Source organism: Centropristis striata, chromosome 7, assembly GCF_030273125.1.
Source record: "Centropristis striata isolate RG_2023a ecotype Rhode Island chromosome 7, C.striata_1.0, whole genome shotgun sequence".
NCBI lineage: Eukaryota > Metazoa > Chordata > Actinopteri > Perciformes > Serranidae > Centropristis > Centropristis striata.
In genome coordinates this window covers 642100-661944 of record NC_081523.1, presented here as the reverse complement: position 1 = coordinate 661944, position 19845 = coordinate 642100, and the positions used below count along the sequence as shown (strand labels likewise).

At 46.3% G+C, this 19845-nt stretch overlaps 1 protein-coding gene across 1 annotated transcript in view; it reads right to left on the bottom strand.

Annotated features, from left to right (window-relative positions):
* The window catches only part of fras1 (Fraser extracellular matrix complex subunit 1), a 233783-nt gene that overhangs the window by 184369 nt on the left and 29569 nt on the right, over positions 1-19845 (bottom strand). The window contains exons 4-6 of the mRNA XM_059337817.1: positions 16688-16828; positions 16426-16566; positions 15569-15736 (exon numbers count right to left, since the gene is read on the bottom strand). Coding sequence (XP_059193800.1) covers positions 15569-15736; positions 16426-16566; positions 16688-16828 — 450 coding nt within the window. The remainder of the gene's footprint in view (positions 1-15568; positions 15737-16425; positions 16567-16687; positions 16829-19845) is intronic.

Here is a 19845-nt window from a genome sequence, read left to right as displayed (position 1 = left end):
AGGACATTTGGGTCGGTCCTCACTTCTTTAAAGGCTTTTTGAGATTTCAGACTTTGTTTTAAGGATTAAAGGTTACAATCAGGTTTATGTTTAAATAATGATATTTAACTGGAACTGTATTGTGTGGTTACAAAACTAACTAAAATTATAGTGTAAATGTCCTTCGTTTTCGTCTGTGTCAACTTTTTTCATACATAATGAAGATGGATCAGACAAAGGAAAAAAAGGAAACATTTACTGTGACCTCTTTTAATCTCCCACCCAACAAATACCCCATTACAAAACACTACAACTAACATTAAAACTAAAGCATTTCAAAAAAATAAATAAATACTAAACTAAAACTAGCAAACTCACTCTAAAACTCATTAAAACTAACTGACTCTGAAAACAAAAAATCACAACAAAATTAAAACTAAAACTAATGAAAAATCCCAAACTATTATAACCTTGCAAGGGAATTCACTGTTACAATGAGGGTCCTCACAAAGATAGAAGTACAAGAATGTGTGTGTGTGTGTGTGTGTGTGTGTGTGTGTGTGTCTGTAACCATGGAGACTCTGAGTCTCAGGAGTGTGTTTACATGCTGAGCTGCTCCAGGAGTCACACACACACACACACACACACACACACACACACACAGACAGACACACACACACACACGCCTGTACAATGGGCTGATTGTGGACCAGTGAGCCCTATGACTGAGGCTGGACATGATGTCTGAATGGAGCTCTAATGACTCGTCATTTATCATCCTGCTGCTCAGCTAATTCAGATCCATTCAGACAACCAGCTTCTGTCTGAAACGACGCTCAGAATCCAATTTTCTGTCCAACAAACACAAAGATTTGTTTCCAAAGTGTGAGCAGGAGAAAAGAGGAATCCAATATTTCATTTCTAGATGAAACATAATTCAAATCACATCAGTGGAGAATGCAGCTGAAAGCATTTTCAGGTGTTTTCATTGCACAATTATCCTCGTCGCAAATAACCCAAACAGGCTAAAAGGAGCTTTTACTGCTTCAGCTCCAGGTTTTAGGTTTAAGGTTTATTTATTAACACAGTTAGAATCAGATAAATGATAACAAAGATAACAACAAGAGTAAAGATCAGGAGAGGCAGAAAACACAGACGGGCTCAATTATTTACAGCCTCCACCTGCAACTTCATAGTTATAAGAAAGTAATAAACTGATAATAGAAAACCCCTTTGAGCTTTATAATGAAAGTTATTTACTAATTTATTGCTGCAAATCAAGTGAATCCCTCAGCAGGAAGCACTGTTAATGTGACCTAATCGGTCTTTTCTGTTGTTGCCAGATTCGGCAAAAAATTTCGATGATGATGATGATGTTTTTTTCCTGTCTATAGGAAATATAGTTTTACAATTGGAGAATGTAAGAATCTCTACTATGATGTGGATTCAATTTTAGACAAATTCCATATCATTTTTTTGTGAAAGCAACAGGAGCAACTGGAGACGGCCTGAAGGGCCCCATGTGGCTCTGGAGCCGCAGGTTGCCGACCCCTAGAGCCTCAGGTTGCCGCCCCCTGGAGCCTCAGGTTGCCGACCCCCGGAGCCTCAGGTTGCCGACCCCTGGAGCCTCAGGTTGCCGACCCCTGGAGCCGCAGGTTGCCGACCCCTGGAGCCTCAGGTTGCCGACCCCTGGAGCCTCAGGTTGCCGACCCTGGAGCCGCAGGTTGCCGACCCCTGGAGCCTCAGGTTGCCGACCCCTGGAGCCTCAGGTTGCCGACCTTGGAGCCTCAGGTTGCCGACCCCTGGAGCCTCAGGTTGCCGACCCCTGGAGCCGCAGGTTGCCGACCCTGGAGCCGCAGGTTGCCGACCCCTGGAGCCTCAGGTTGCCGACCCCTGGAGCCTCAGTTTGCCGACCCTGGAGCCTCAGGTTGCCGACCCCTGGAGCCTCAGGTTGCCGACCCCTGGAGCCTCGGGTTGCCGACCCCTGGAGCCACAGGTTGCCGACCCCTGGAGCCTCGGGTTGCCGACCCCTGGAGCCTCGGGTTGCCGACCCCTGGAGCCACAGGTTGCCGACCCCTGGAGCCTCGGGTTGCCGACCCCTGGAGCCACAGGTTGCCGACCCCTGGAGCCTCAGGTTGCCGACCCCTGGAGCCTCGGGTTGCCGACCCCTGGAGCCACAGGTTGCCGACCCTGGAGCCTCAGGTTGCCGACCCCTGGAGCCTCGGGTTGCCGACCCCTGGAGCCACAGGTTGCCGACCCCTGGAGCCTCGGGTTGTCGACCCTGGAGCCTCAGGTTGCCGCCCCTGGAGCCTCAGGTTGCCGCCCCTGGAGCCTCAGGTTGCCGACCCTGGACTATACTGTTGAGTTGTCCGTGTTTTCAGAAAGGAAACATGTTTCCATGAGCCGTTCTTCTAATTGTACCTGTTTATTCTACGTTATGTTTGTGTGGACAGCTGTTAGTAAAAGCAGAGTTTGGTTATTAATAATGCATGTTGCGATCGGTTGTTGCCGACTGATTTATTGCTGCAGATTGCTGTTAATTGTGTGATTGAAGGTGTCTGCAGGCTCTAAACTGCATCATTAGTAAAGAGAATGAAGGAGAGCTGGACTGATGCAGATTAAAGAGCTAACTTTCTGTTTTATCTGATGTTTGTCCTTCGATTGTTTCTGTGAATATTTGCTTTGCGAGTCTCGCTACAAACCCAATTTCCATTTAGTGACAATAGGCTTTAATTTGAAGCTGGACCCTGTTTTCTGGCTCAGCGAGGGTCCCACAGCGATACACAGATAAATGGGAGTTAGAGGACCATCGATCTGTGATCGTCTCCTGCTGGATGATTAAGAGAATCCAATACTGCTAACGGCTAGCTAATCCTGCTAAAGTCAACAGATTGTTCTCCCCACTTACACAGAAACTGTTGTGAGGAGACAAAGAAAAGAAAAACCTAAACAGCTTCAGGCTCAACCTGCTTAAAACCAGAGTGATGGCACACTGTAAAAAATGTCTGTAGGTTTTAGGGTGAAAAACTGTTAATTCATGACAGTAAAAGACTAAAATTATAAATGAGTTAAATCAGTTTCAGTCACAATGAAACACTGTAAATATTTATATCAGACAAAACTTCATCATTTATAGAGTTTTGTTTTTGTAAAACACATTACTCCACTGTAAAATATTCTGTAATATGTATTTGATGTAATATATGTACAAGCATCACTGTAATTTTTTTATTTTTGCTCCTTTTTGTCACTGTTAAATGTACTAAACACCATATCACTAACAGAAATATACTGTAATATTTAATGGTGAAATCTTTAATTTATGCAGCATTTATAAAGTATTTTCTTGTCAATTATATGGCAGAACAGCGTTTCTTTTGATGGAAAAACTTTTTATTTATACAGTAAAATATGGAATAAAATGTCAATTTTAAAGGTGAAATCAACAGTGTTAATATCATTTTACTGTAATATTAGAAAAAGTTGCACCGTGTTTATTTTGGTAACGTTCTGCTGGTTTTTACCATAAAAACAACAGTTGTTTTTTGCAGTGTGATGCAAAATGAAGAATGTTTTTATAACTTTCTGTATTCAGGCTGTTTGACTTGATGGATTCTTAAAAAAACGGAGCCTGGAGGATGCAGACATCTTTTATTCAAGGAACAGAAAGCAAGAGAAGTTATTTGTGTGGAATACAGTGAGTGGGTTTTCTACTGTATATTTAAATGTAAACATCAGCAAAAACTGTAATTTAGACTGAATATTCCATTTATTTTTTAGGGTAATTGTGTCATTTATTCAAACATCATGGTATTTATCCATTTATTTTACATGAAAATTGTATATTTTTACAGCCAAACTGTGTTTCCTACAGTTAATGACAGTTAAAAGTTAAAGTTTTGTATTATTCTTTGATTTACGGTAATTAAAAGTGTCTATACGGTGATATACAATTTTTAATTTTACGGCCTATTTCTGATGTAAGTTGACAGAGTTTTACTGTAATTTCGACAAACATCTTTTACAGTGTAAAATCCTTTTGTGAGGCTGAAAACTGCGATTAAAAACTAGTGAGAAAGCAGCAGGAAGGTTTCCAGTCTCACTTTCCTCACACAGCAAACAACACAGGAACTGGGATTAAAGAAACACCAACCGAGGAGACAAATTACAATGTTTAGGAGCTTTAGGAATCCAGGAAGCTTCAGGAAGAGGAAACCATGAAGACATTCCTCCAGCAGCCTGTAATCAACGTGTGTTCACACCTTGTAACAGCTGCTGAGTGGTTATAAACACTCAGAGAGGACTTAACGCTCCGCCGTGGGAAAGATCACAACCCCTCTTTAAACTTCTCTTCACATGTCAGACATTAAAGGAATGAGAACACTGCAAAAACACGAAGCTCTCCAAGTGTTTTATTCTTCTATCTACCAATAATATCTGATTTATCTTGTTTTAGTAGAATTTACCTACTGACCATATGTGCTTATTTTAACAACATGTGTCTTTTTGTTACTAAAATGAGTGAATAACCCCTCTTCACAGGGTGAATAATCTCTCTACACAGGGTGAATAACCCCTCTACACAGGGTCAGCAACCCCTCTTCACAGGGTGAATAACCCCTCTACACAGGGTGAGTAACCCCTCTTCACAGAGTGAGTAACCCCTCTACACAGGGTGAGTAACCTCTTCACAGGGTGAGTAACCCCTCATCACAGGGTCAGCAACCCCTCTTCACAGGGTGAATAACCCCTCTACACAGGGTGAGTAACCCCTCTTCACAGAGTGAGTAACCCCTCTACACAGGGTGAGTAACCTCTTCACAGGGTGAGTAACCCCTCTACACAGGGTGAGTAACCCCTCTACACAGGGTCAGTAACCCCTCTACACAGGGTCAGTAACCCCTCTTCACAGGGTGAGTAACCCCTCTACACAGGGTGAGTAACCCCTCTACACATGGTCAGTAACCCCTCTACACAGGGTGAATAACCTCTCTTCACAGGGTGAGTAACCCCTCTTCACAGGGTGAGTAACCCCTCTTCACAGGGTGAATAACCCCTCTACACAGGGTGAGTAACCTCTTCACAGGGTGAGTAACCCCTCTACACAGGGTGAGTAACCCCTCTACACAGGGTCAGTAACCCCTCTTCACAGAGTGAGTAACCCTTCTACACAGGGTCAGCAACCCCTCTTCACAGGGTGAATAACCCCTCTACACAGGGTGAGTAACCTCTTCACAGGGTGAGTAATCCCTCTACACAGGGTGAGTAACCCCTCTACACAGGGTCAGTAACCTCTCTTCACAGGGTGAGTAACCCCTCTTCACAGGGTCAGCAACCCCTCTTCACAGGGTGAATAACCCCTCTTCACAGGGTGAATAACCCCTCTACACAGGGTGAATAACCCCTCTACACATGGTCAGTAACCCCTCTACACAGGGTGAATAACCCCTCTTCACAGAGTGAGTAACCCCTCTTCACAGGGTGAGTAACCTCTTCACAGAGTGAGTAACCCTTCTACACAGGGTCAGCAACCCCTCTTCACAGGGTGAATAACCCCTCTACACAGGGTGAGTAACCTCTTCACAGGGTGAGTAACCCCTCTACACAGGGTGAGTAACCCCTCTACACAGGGGCAGTAACCCCTCTTCACAGGGTGAGTAACCCCTCATCACAGGGTCAGTAACCCCTCTTCACAGAGTGAGTAACCCCTCTTCACAGGGTGAGTAACCTCTTCACAGAGTGAGTAACCCCTCTACACAGGGTGAATAACCCCTCTACACATGGTCAGTAACCCCTCTACACAGGGTGAATAACCTCTCTTCACAGGGTGAGTAACCCCTCTACACAGGGTGAGTAACCCCTCTACACAGGGTCAGTAACCCCTCTTCACAGGGTGAGTAACCCCTCATCACAGGGTCAGTAACCCTTCTACACAGGGCGAGTAACCCCTCTTCACAGGGTGAATAACCCCTCTACACAGGGTGAATAACCCCTCTACACATGGTCAGTAACCCCTCTACACAGGGTGAATAACCTCTCTTCACAGGGTGAATAACCCCTCTACACAGGGTGAGTAACCCCTCTTCACAGAGTGAGCAACCCCTCTTCACAGGGTGAATAACCCCTCTTCACAGGGTGAGTAACCCCTCTACACTGGTTGAATAACCCCTCTTCACAGGGTGAATAACCCCTCTTCACAGGGTGAGTAACCCCTCTTCACAGGGCGAGTAACCCCTCTTCACAGGGTGAGTAACCCCTCTTCACAGGGCGAGTAACCCCTCTTCACAGGGTGAATAACCCCTCTTCACAGGGTGAGTAACCCCTCTTCACAGGGTGAGTAACCCCTCTTCACAGGGTGAGTAACCCCTCTACACAGGGCGAGTAACCCCTCTACACAGGGTGAATAACCTCTCTTCACAGGGTGAGTAACCCCTCTTCACAGGGTCAGCAACCCCTCTTCACAGGGTGAATAACCCCTCTACACAGGGTGAGTAACCTCTTCACAGGGTGAGTAACCCCTCTACACAGGGTGAGTAACCCCTCTACACAGGGTCAGTAACCCCTCTTCACAGAGTGAGTAACCCTTCTACACAGGGTCAGCAACCCCTCTTCACAGGGTGAATAACCCCTCTACACAGGGTGAGTAACCTCTTCACAGGGTGAGTAACCCCTCTACACAGGGTGAGTAACCCCTCTACACAGGGTCAGTAACCTCTCTTCACAGGGTGAGTAACCCCTCTTCACAGGGTCAGCAACCCCTCTTCACAGGGTGAATAACCCCTCTTCACAGGGTGAATAACCCCTCTACACAGGGTGAATAACCCCTCTACACATGGTCAGTAACCCCTCTACACAGGGTGAATAACCCCTCTTCACAGAGTGAGTAACCCCTCTTCACAGGGTGAGTAACCTCTTCACAGAGTGAGTAACCCTTCTACACAGGGTCAGCAACCCCTCTTCACAGGGTGAATAACCCCTCTACACAGGGTGAGTAACCTCTTCACAGGGTGAGTAACCCCTCGACGCAGGGTGAGTAACCTCTTCACAGGGTGAGTAACCCCTCTACGCAGGGTGAGTAACCCCTCTACACAGGGCGAGTAACCCCTCTTCACAGGGTGAATAACCCCTCTACACAGGGTGAATAACCCCTCTACACATGGTCAGTAACCCCTCTACACAGGGTGAATAACCTCTCTTCACAGGGTGAGTAACCCTTCTACACAGGGTGAGTAACCCCTCTTCACAGGGTGAATAACCCCTCTACACAGGGTGAGTAACCCCTCTTCACAGGGTGAGTAACCCCTCTACACAGGGCGAGTAACCCCTCTACACAGGGTGAGTAACCCCTCTACACAGGGTGAATAACCCCTCTACACATGGTCAGTAACCCCTCTACACAGGGTGAATAACCTCTCTTCACAGGGTGAATAACCCCTCTACACAGGGGCAGTAACCCCTCTTCACAGGGTGAGTAACCCCTCATCACAGGGTCAGTAACCCTTCTACACAGGGCGAGTAACCCCTCTTCACAGGGTGAATAACCCCTCTACACAGGGTGAATAACCCCTCTACACATGGTCAGTAACCCCTCTACACAGGGTGAATAACCTCTCTTCACAGGGTGAATAACCCCTCTACACAGGGTGAGTAACCCCTCTTCACAGAGTGAGCAACCCCTCTTCACAGGGTGAATAACCCCTCTTCACAGGGTGAGTAACCCCTCTACACTGGTTGAATAACCCCTCTTCACAGGGTGAATAACCCCTCTTCACAGGGTGAGTAACCCCTCTTCACAGGGCGAGTAACCCCTCTTCACAGGGTGAGTAACCCCTCTTCACAGGGCGAGTAACCCCTCTTCACAGGGTGAATAACCCCTCTTCACAGGGTGAGTAACCCCTCTTCACAGGGTGAGTAACCCCTCTACACAGGGCGAGTAACCCCTCTACACAGGGTGAGTAACCCCTCTTCACAGGGTGAGTAACCCCTCTTCACAGGGTGAATAACCCCTCATCACAGGGTGAGTAACCTCTTCACAGGGTGAGTAACCCCTCTTCACAGGGTGAATAACCCCTCTACACAGGGTGAGTAACCCCTCTACACAAGGCGAGTAACCCCTCTTCACAGGGTGAGTAACCCCTCTACACAGGGTGAGTAACCTCTTCACAGGATGAATAACACCTCTTCACAGGGTGAGTAACCCCTCTACACAGGGTGAATAACCCCTCTTCACAGGGTGAGTAACCCCTCTACACAGGGTGAATAACCCCTCTACACAGGGTGAGTAACCCCTCTACACAAGGCGAGTAACCCCTCTTCACAGGGTGAGTAACCCCTCTACACAGGGTGAGTAACCTCTTCACAGGGTGAATAACACCTCTTCACAGGGTGAATAATCTCTCTACACAGGGTGAATAACCCCTCTACACAGGGTGAGTAACCCCTCTTCACAGGGTGAATAACCCCTCTACACAGGGTGAGTAACCTCTTCACAGGGTGAATAACCCCTCTACACAGGGTGAGTAACCTCTTCACAGGGTGAATAACCCCTCTACACAGGGTGAGTAACCTCTTCACAGGGTGAATAACCCCTCTACACAGGGTGAGTAACCTCTTCACAGGGTGAGTAACCTCTCTACACAGGGTGAGTAACCCCTCTACACAGGGTCAGTAACCCCTCTACACAGGGTCAGTAACCCCTCTTCACAGGGTGAGTAACCCCTCTACACAGGGTGAGTAACCCCTCTACACAGGGTCAGTAACCCCTCTTCACAGGGTGAGTAACCCCTCATCACAGGGTCAGTAACCCCTCTTCACAGAGTGAGTAACCCCTCTTCACAGGGTGAATAACCCCTCTACACAGGGTGAGTAACCCCTCTTCACAGGGTGAATAACCCCTCTACACAGGGTGAGTAACCTCTTCACAGGGTGAATAACCCCTCTACACAGGGTGAGTAACCTCTTCACAGGGTGAATAACCCCTCTACACAGGGTGAGTAACCTCTTCACAGGGTGAGTAACCTCTCTACACAGGGTGAGTAACCCCTCTACACAGGGTCAGTAACCCCTCTACACAGGGTCAGTAACCCCTCTTCACAGGGTGAGTAACCCCTCTACACAGGGTGAGTAACCCCTCTACACAGGGTCAGTAACCCCTCTTCACAGGGTGAGTAACCCCTCATCACAGGGTCAGTAACCCCTCTTCACAGAGTGAGTAACCCCTCTTCACAGGGTGAATAACCCCTCTACACAGGGCGAGTAACCCCTCTTCACAGGGTGAATAACCCCTCTACACAGGGTGAATAACCCCTCTACACATGGTCAGTAACCCCTCTACACAGGGGTGAATAACCTCTCTTCACAGGGTGAGTAACCCCTCTTCACAGGGTCAGCAACCCCTCTTCACAGGGTGAATAACCCCTCTACACAGGGTGAGTAACCTCTTCACAGGGTGAGTAACCCCTCTACACAGGGTGAGTAACCCCTCTACACAGGGTCAGTAACCCCTCTTCACAGAGTGAGTAACCCTTCTACACAGGGGTCAGCAACCCCTCTTCACAGGGTGAATAACCCCTCTACACAGGGTGAGTAACCTCTTCACAGGGTGAGTAACCCCCTCTACACAGGGTGAGTAACCCCTCTACACAGGGTCAGTAACCTCTCTTCACAGGGTGAGTAACCCCTCTTCACAGGGTCAGCAACCCCTCTTCACAGGGTGAATAACCCCTCTTCACAGGGTGAATAACCCCTCTACACAGGGTGAATAACCCCTCTTCACAGGGTGAGTAACCCCTCTACACAGGGTGAGTAACCTCTTCACAGGGTGAATAACCCCTCTACACAGGGTGAGTAACCCCTCTTCACAGGGTGAATAACCCCTCTACACAGGGTGAGTAACCTCTTCACAGGGTGAATAACCCCTCTACACAGGGTGAGTAACCTCTTCACAGGGTGAATAACCCCTCTACACAGGGTGAGTAACCTCTTCACAGGGTGAGTAACCTCTCTACACAGGGTGAGTAACCCCTCTACACAGGGTCAGTAACCCCTCTACACAGGGTCAGTAACCCCTCTTCACAGGGTGAGTAACCCCTCTACACAGGGTGAGTAACCCCTCTACACAGGGTCAGTAACCCCTCTTCACAGGGTGAGTAACCCCTCATCACAGGGTCAGTAACCCCTCTTCACAGAGTGAGTAACCCCTCTTCACAGGGTGAATAACCCCTCTACACAGGGCGAGTAACCCCTCTTCACAGGGTGAATAACCCCTCTACACAGGGTGAATAACCCCTCTACACATGGTCAGTAACCCCTCTACACAGGGTGAATAACCTCTCTTCACAGGGTGAGTAACCCCTCTTCACAGGGTCAGCAACCCCTCTTCACAGGGTGAATAACCCCTCTACACAGGGTGAGTAACCTCTTCACAGGGTGAGTAACCCCTCTACACAGGGTGAGTAACCCCTCTACACAGGGTCAGTAACCCCTCTTCACAGAGTGAGTAACCCTTCTACACAGGGTCAGCAACCCCTCTTCACAGGGTGAATAACCCCTCTACACAGGGTGAGTAACCTCTTCACAGGGTGAGTAACCCCTCTACACAGGGTGAGTAACCCCTCTACACAGGGTCAGTAACCTCTCTTCACAGGGTGAGTAACCCCTCTTCACAGGGTCAGCAACCCCTCTTCACAGGGTGAATAACCCCTCTTCACAGGGTGAATAACCCCTCTACACAGGGTGAATAACCCCTCTACACATGGTCAGTAACCCCTCTACACAGGGTGAATAACCCCTCTTCACAGAGTGAGTAACCCCTCTTCACAGGGTGAGTAACCTCTTCACAGAGTGAGTAACCCTTCTACACAGGGTCAGCAACCCCTCTTCACAGGGTGAATAACCCCTCTACACAGGGTGAGTAACCTCTTCACAGGGTGAGTAACCCCTCTACACAGGGTGAGTAACCCCTCTACACAGGGCGAGTAACCCCTCTTCACAGGGTGAATAACCCCTCTACACAGGGTGAATAACCCCTCTACACATGGTCAGTAACCCCTCTACACAGGGTGAATAACCTCTCTTCACAGGGTGAGTAACCCTTCTACACAGGGTGAGTAACCCCTCTTCACAGGGTGAATAACCCCTCTACACAGGGTGAGTAACCCCTCTTCACACAGTGAGCAACCCCTCTTCACAGGGTGAATAACCCCTCATCACAGGGTGAGTAACCTCTTCACAGGGTGAGTAACCCCTCTTCACAGGGTGAGTAACCCCTCTACACAGGGTGAGTAACCCCTCTACACAGGGTGAATAACCCCTCTTCACAGGGTGAGTAACCCCTCTACACAGGGTGAATAACCCCTCTACACAGGGTGAGTAACCCCTCTACACAAGGCGAGTAACCCCTCTTCACAGGGTGAGTAACCCCTCTACACAGGGTGAGTAACCCCTCTTCACAGGGTGAGTAACCCCTCTACACAGGGTGAGTAACCCCTCTACACAAGGATTTCAGTCTTGTGTAAAGACTTGTTTTTAGGATTGACATTGTGAGCTTTTTCATGCTTTTCTTCACGCTGTATTATTTGAATAAAGAAACTTTTAGGTTCACCTGCTCTGCACCTGAGTCCTGACGTGATTCTTTCAGCCTGAACTCATTCTGTGGTGAGGACGCAGCAGCTAAGCTAAATGTTCCAGATGTCCTTCTCCCCACTAATGTTGTACATGTCTTCCAGCAGGTTGTGGGTGCGGAGCCCCGCCCCCCCACGGACAGAGAAAGCTTTCAGCTGTTGTAAATCCGTCTGGTTCTCCTGGTCAGCGCCCAGAGCTTGATGCTCTGAGTGATGGTTAGAATATAGATGAAGGTAAACGGAGCTGCTGGCTCAGTCTGCTTCAGCTCACATCACCTGTCCATCTCACGCTCCACTGGGCCCACTACAGCTCCCTGAGGAACCCCAGCTCCTCCACTAGCCCTCCCACACGCAAAACATTCAACCGCAGCATTAAAAATGGATGGAGCTGCATCACACAAGAGCACATCAGGTCACACTGCAGAAAAGGTGTTTAGAAACAAGATGAAGCACTAAATCTGGGGAAATGATCCTGCTGCATGGACAGATCATTTACCTGACAAGATTTATTAAATTATCTTAGATTCTCATTTATCCAAAACAAAAACAACCAGAAACATCCTGCATCTCATATCACCAGAATCACTCTGAAGCATTCACAAGTTTCTCTGTCAGGTAAATAATAAAAATCTTCTATTAATGTAAACAGCAGCTGTCAGCAGGGAGGCTAGACGATAGCAGAGAGAGAGACAGGGAGGCTAGACGATAGCAGAGAGAGAGACAGGGAGGCTAGATGATAGCAGAGAGAGAGAGCGAGACAGGGAGGCTAGACGATAGCAGAGAGAGAGACAGGGAGGCTAGACGATAGAGAGAGAGAGACAGGGAGGCTAGACGATAGCAGAGAGAGAGAGAGACAGGGAGGCTAGACGATAGAGAGAGAGAGACAGGGAGACTAGACGATAGCAGAGAGAGAGACAGGGAGGCTAGACGATAGCAGAGAGACAGACAGGGAGGCTAGACGATAGCAGAGAGACAGACAGGGAGGCTAGACGATAGCAGAGAGAGAGACAGGGAGGCTAGACGATAGCAGAGAGAGAGAGCGAGACAGGGAGGCTAGACGATAGAGAGAGAGAGAGAGACAGGGAGGCTAGACGATAGCAGAGAGAGAGAGAGACAGGGAGGCTAGACGATAGCAGAGAGAGAGAGAGACAGGGAGACTAGACGATAGCAGAGAGACAGACAGGGAGGCTAGACGATAGCAGAGAGAGAGAGACAGGGAGGCTAGACGATAGCAGAGAGAGAGACAGGTAAGCTAGACGATAGCAGAGAGAGAGAGAGACAGGGAGGCTAGACGATAGCAGAGAGAGAGACAGGGAGGCTAGAGGATAGCAGAGAGAAAGAGAGACAGGGAGGCTAGACGATAGCAGAGAGAGAGACAGGGAGGCTAGACGATAGCAGAGAGAGAGAGCGAGACAGGGAGGCTAGACGATAGAGAGAGAGAGAGAGACAGGGAGGCTAGACGATAGCAGAGAGAGAGAGAGACAGGGAGGCTAGACGATAGCAGAGAGAGAGAGACAGGGAGGCTAGACGATAGCAGAGAGAGAGACAGGGAGGCTAGACGATAGCAGAGAGAGAGACAGGGAGGCTAGACGATAGCAGAGAGACAGACAGGGAGGCTAGACGATAGCAGAGAGAGAGACAGGGAGGCTAGACGATAGCAGAGAGAGAGACAGGGAGGCTAGACGATAGCAGAGAGACAGACAGGGAGGCTAGACGATAGCAGAGAGACAGACAGGGAGGCTAGACGATAGCAGAGAGAGAGACAGGGAGGCTAGACGATAGCAGAGAGAGAGACAGGGAGGCTACACGATAGCAGAGAGAGAGAGAGACAGGGAGGCTAGACGATAGCAGAGAGACAGACAGGGAGGCTAGACGATAGCAGAGAGAGAGACAGGGAGGCTAGACGATAGCAGAGAGAGAGACAGGGAGGCTAGACGATAGCAGAGAGAGAGAGCGAGACAGGGAGGCTAGACGATAGAGAGAGAGAGAGAGACAGGGAGGCTAGACGATAGCAGAGAGAGAGAGACAGGGAGGCTAGACGATAGCAGAGAGAGAGAGAGACAGGGAGACTAGACGATAGCAGAGAGACAGACAGGGAGACTAGACGATAGCAGAGAGAGAGAGAGACAGGGAGGCTAGATGATAGAGAGAGAGAGACAGGGAGGCTAGACGATAACAGAGAGAGAGAGAGACAGGGAGACTAGACGATAGCAGAGAGAGAGACAGGGAGGCTAGATGATAACAGAGAGAGAGAGAGACAGGGAGACTAGACGATAGCAGAGAGAGAGACAGGGAGGCTAGATGATAACAGAGAGAGAGAGAGACAGGGAGGCTAGACGATAGCAGAGAGAGAGACAGGGAGGCTAGACGATAGCAGAGAGAGAGACAGGGAGGCTAGACGATAGCAGAGAGACAGACAGGGAGGCTAGACGATAGCAGAGAGAGAGAGAGACAGGGAGGCTAGACGATAGAGAGAGAGAGAGAGACAGGGAGGCTAGACGATAGCAGAGAGAGAGACAGGGAGGCTAGACGATAGCAGAGAGAGAGAGAGACAGGGAGGCTAGACGATAGAGAGAGAGAGAGAGAGACAGGGAGGCTAGACGATAGCAGAGAGACAGACAGGGAGGCTAGACGATAGCAGAGAGAGAGACAGGGAGGCTACACGATAGCAGAGAGACAGACAGGGAGGCTAGACGATAGCAGAGAGAGAGAGACAGGGAGGCTAGACGATAGCAGAGAGACAGACAGGGAGGCTAGACGATAGCAGAGAGAGAGAGAGACAGGGAGGCTAGACGATAGCAGAGAGAGAGACAGGGAGGCTACACGATAGCAGAGAGACAGACAGGGAGGCTAGACGATAGCAGAGAGAGAGAGACAGGGAGGCTAGACGATAGCAGAGAGACAGACAGGGAGGCTAGACGATAGCAGAGAGAGAGAGAGACAGGGAGGCTAGACGATAGCAGAGAGAGAGAGAGAGACAGGGAGGTTAGACGATAGCAGAGCAGCTGATTGTGGCGAATGGATTGGATTTGACAACACACACAGCTGGATGTTGATGTTGGAGGGAGGTAAAGAAAACTGATTACAGTCTTTTTATCTTTTCGTTGTCGTCCCGCTTCATTTAAAAAATAAAAAATAAAGTAACAATTGCCCCCTGGCCTCCTGGCGAGGAGGAGGTGTGTGTGTGTGTGTGTGTGTGTGTGTTGGTAGGTGGCTGATGATTATTCTCCCTCCACAGACTGAAACCTGAAACCACCTCAAAAATTAGCCCATTACACGCACAATTACACACTCACAAACAACCTTATCAGGTGTCTCCACACACACACACACACACACACACACACACACACACACACACTACTCTACATACTTTCCAAGCACCAAATCATAAACAAACTTCTCTCCAAACTTTTAGTTTTGTGCCAAAATGATCAAAAAAGGAAAGTTTTAAGATATAAAATGTTGCTACAACATGCAGGAGCACTTTCTATGGCTTCCATGTCAATAATGCATCGTAAAAAAACTTAAAATACATCATAAAAAAACTACTAAAACTTTTCATGATATAAAGTTCTACTGCATTGTGTTGCTCAGCAGGGAATCTAACTAACGTTGCTTTAATCACAAAAAGCTGAACTGAATAACTGTCTGAATTACTTCCTGTCGCTAAACACATGCAGCTTTCACAATAAGAGCACATGGATGTGTTAACGGAATCCACCACAGAATTTACAAGAAGACTAAATAAGATGCCTTAAATAAAAACATAGAATAACCTTTATTCTCTTTACAATAATTAATAAAATATGCAATGATAGGATCAGTGAATATGATGGAATAGTGGCATTAGAGTGTGAGAGGCCATTAAATTTGGGCTTTTATTCTCTGGGGGGCATTCGCTTCAGAAAATATGTCCCCCCCCAAAGACATTCATGCTAAAGGAAGCAGTGAAGGAGGAGACTCACCTCTGCAGGTGTGGGTGTGGTCCAGGTAGCTGTGGGCGGGGCATCTGGCGGTGCAGACTCCGTGCTGCAGGTATCTGGACTGAGGCAGCAGGACTTCTTCTGGTTTCAGACAGCTGAGGCAGTCTGAGGCCAGAGGACCCACACAGGACCGGCAGGAGGGGTGGCAGTCTGGACCGGGGGGGAGAGGTCAGAGGTCAGAGTTCCTCATAAACTCCACAGAGTTTAGGTTCTTTAGAAACGTTTTGTTAGGATGAACCAGATCTGAGTCTCAGAACTCATCTGGACCTTCAGATACTCTTCATCACATCAGTATCTCTCTAATATGTGTTTTTATTTCTCAGGTATATTCAGATCATGAAAACTTTCCGGAGCACTTTAAGTCTTATTGTAAATGTAATTCTCAGGTTCACTCTGATCCAACACGTCAATCTTTAGATCTTCAGCCTCCAGATTTCTGACATGCAGACGTCAATTTATTGATAAATTTAGGTACTAAATGATGAATAAAAACCTTTTCATATCTGTCAAAGAACATCTTTATAAAATGTTTAAAATATGTCTAAAAGCTCATTTAACTGCTGTTTTAACATTCTAATTCGCACACAAATACACTTTTATATCATGTTCATTTTGTTTTGTTATTGTCATAATAACTTGTTGATGTTATACATATGTTTTTTGTTTTCTATTATCAGTTTATTACTTTCTTATAACTATGAGATTGCAGGTGGAGGCTTTAAATAAATCAGCCCATCTGGGTTTTCTGCCTCTCCCTGAACTATTTGTTATCTTTGTCATTTAATAAAGAATAATAATTAAATAAAACAAACAGGTGAGAGGTGGAGTGGAGGTCTTACTGTGGCAGCTGTGGTCCTGGGAGTAGAGCCCCTCCCCACAGGCCTCCACACACTGACCCTGGTGGAGGAGCAGCCCAGCTGGACACGAGGAGCACTGGGACACCGACGGACCCCAGCAGGAGGCGCAGGAGCTGTGGCAGGCTGAGGAGAGCAGGAGGAGGAGGAGGAGGAGGAGGAGGAGGAGAATGAAGTGAACCAGAACTGATCCTTTAAAGACCTTTATTACAACATTTTACTGCTTCCTGTTGGAGCTTCAGCCTACCTCTGCATCTGCTGTGGCTGTCCAGGTAATGCTCCGCCGGACACTCGGAAATACATTTCCCATGATGCAAGGCGGTCCCAGGCAGACAGCTCATGCACTTTGGGTTGTCAGGGAAACAGGAGGCGCAGGACGGGTCGCAGCCTGTCAACAGCAGCAGGGAAATAAATGTTACAGAGATGAAATGCATCAAGAGAAGTCTCTTTAACTCTTCAGATTATTTTGATGATTTAACTTTTATTGAGTTTTTACAAAAAAATGTACAAGACCAAACTAACAACCAGTTGAAAAAAAGAAGAAAAAAGGCAAAATTAAGATATACAATCTTATGACAATAAAACATAAAAGTAAAACAATACAATAAAAAAAGTACATAAGAAGTCCAAGACAGGTAAAATTAATTGATGCTCAATATGTTGATCAGCTCTGATCACAGAGATCAGCTCGTCCACACTGTTCTCCTGTCTGATGTCTCCAGTTTTCATTGATTATCTTGGAATCGTTGAGTTAAAATAGCCGCTCTGCAAACAATCTGCCACTCAGATTATTACACATTCAGTGCAGCCTGCCACCGCCTCGTGAAAATAGATCCATAAAACGAAGGTAAACTGGCTTGAATTCCCTATTCAAGGTGTGTGTGTGTGTGTGTGTGTGTGTGTGTGTGTGTGTGTGTGTGTCTCTGACATGCTCAGACAGATCAGAGTTTGTCTCTATCTGAGGCTGAATCAGTGAAGGTTTTCCTATGGCGTGCTGCGGGGGACAAAATAATAAAAGGTGCCCCGTGCGAGGCAGGAAGCCCCGAGGCCCCGAGGAGCCAAACTGAGCCTGAGCCACAAACCTCTTCAGCCTTCTTCTCTGCATGTTGACATTTCAAACCACATCTCAAAGCACAGACTGGCAACTTCTAATGGATTTGACCTTTTTTCCAGAAAGTTCCTCTGGTTTTTGACATTTTCTCTAAAGAGGGCTCCTGGCTGAGAGCTTTAAGTCTGGTTCCTCCTCCTCCTCCTCCTCCTCCTCCTCCTCCTCCTCCTACCCTCCAGGTGTTTTAAAACCAAAGAAAGGGTTTAGCTCTGTGCTGCTAAGTTGAGCGGCGCCCCGAGGGAGGCCTGTTCCCGCTCTGCTGCTTCATCTACCACTCAGAAATAGCAACCATCCATATTCATAGAGGATCTGCTGATCCACACAGAATCCTCATTAGTGCCACAGAGAACTGCTAATTATTGTTTTTTTATTTTAAATTGTTTGTTTGCTATCTCTGGGTACTGCTGACTTCATCATGTTGGCATCACATGCAGAGGATGCTGGCCAGGAGCTCCACAGGGAAACTAAACAACAACAACAACAACAACAACAACAAACAAACCTTGACCTGCAGATGACCGCAGCAGTGAACTCTGATTGTCTCACGTTGTTTTTCTGTTTCTGGCTCATTCTGTCACATCTCATCTGTCTGTTTAACCCTTTGATGCTCAACATATAAACACCTTCTAATGACCAACATGAGTCAAAAATGAGCCTCATTCATTCCCCATGTTCTTTCATGCTGCTGTGTGTTTATTTTATTACAACAGATCATTATATCCATTTTTCCTTTCATACTTTATGAAGAAAAGTAGTTTTTGAATCATTCACATGGGTCAAAAATGACCTGGTGCATTAGAAGCGTAGTAATAAAAAAAGGGGATTAATTCAAAAAGTAAGAAAAAAAATTAGGATGTATGATGATCAAAAACAAGTTATTTGAGAAAACCTGCAAAACTGAATGATGAAATTAATTTATTGCAAAGATATAGAACATAAAAACTTTAGACCATGTTGTGCATCAAAGGGTTAAATATTAACTTTCAACCGTCGTAAACTGAAGCTGCACAGCAAAAACAGTTCACATGGAGAACTTTCCTCTAGAGCTACAATAATTATTCTATTAATGGAACAATAATCAATTATTAGACTAAACGGCAATTATTTTGATAATCCAATAATTGGTTTGATCAGTTTTTTAAAGACAATAAATCCAAATTCTGTGATTTCAGCTTCTTCAATGTGAATATTTCTGGTTTCTTTGTTCCTTTATGACAATAAACTGAATATCTCTTTGGTTTGTGGACAAAACAAGAGATTTGAGGACGTCATCTTGTGGTTTGGAAACACTCATTGATATTTTTATACATTTTATTCACCAAACAACTAATCGATGAATCGTTTAAATAATCGACAGATTCATCTATAATGAAAATAATCGTTAGTTGCAGCCCTACTTTCCTCTCAGACTTTTACTGTCACAAAAATCATATATTCTGTATGTTTAAACCCAATGAAAGCTATATACACTGTGCATTTCCTTTTCGATGCATTTCCCCTGAAATCTACCCTGACACACATCTCCAGACATTTTAAGGTGTTAGAACTACTATTTTTCCTCATATTAGACAAATGTAGAGAAAATACATTCATGTTGAGATATTTTCTGTGCAGCAAAAACACACATTTAACAGCAGCTCTTTGCTTCCATTGTGCACAAACATTTAGCAATTATACTTTCTATCGTTTAAGAATCAGAGAGCACAATTACTGAGCCCACAGCAGCAGAAAATAGAGCAGATTAAAACAGCATGAATGGTTTGTTTTGAATGGAGCTGATGGTAATATGTTTTTGTCCAATTGGGAATTCTGGGAAAGACAGAAAAACTAGTAATTGAAATAGATAAACGAGTTTAAAGAGAAAAAGGGCTTCAACAAAAACAACATTTACCTTCAGACCAACATGATTTTGTTTAGACTTACAGGTAAATCAATTCCTTTCTAATCCCCGAGGTACAAACGTGTCTTTGGCATTTGATCCTGATATATATATATATATATATATATATATATATATATATATGTATATATACGCTGATATAGATCACTTCGTGTTCACTTCAAGTTTTAATACTGTTTAATACTGAAATATGGAACTTCTGAGTGATTTGTCTTCTCTAAAATCTTACTTTATTCTCTAAAATCCAAAAAGTTATTTTAAAGGCAAAAGTCTGTGATGTTTATGCCTGGATTTATCAAAACTTAAGTGAATTTGACATTACAAATAGTTGAAAACTTGTTGGATTTCTTCACAACACAATGTTATGAGGGCCGAAACATGAGCCCTGTGGAACTCC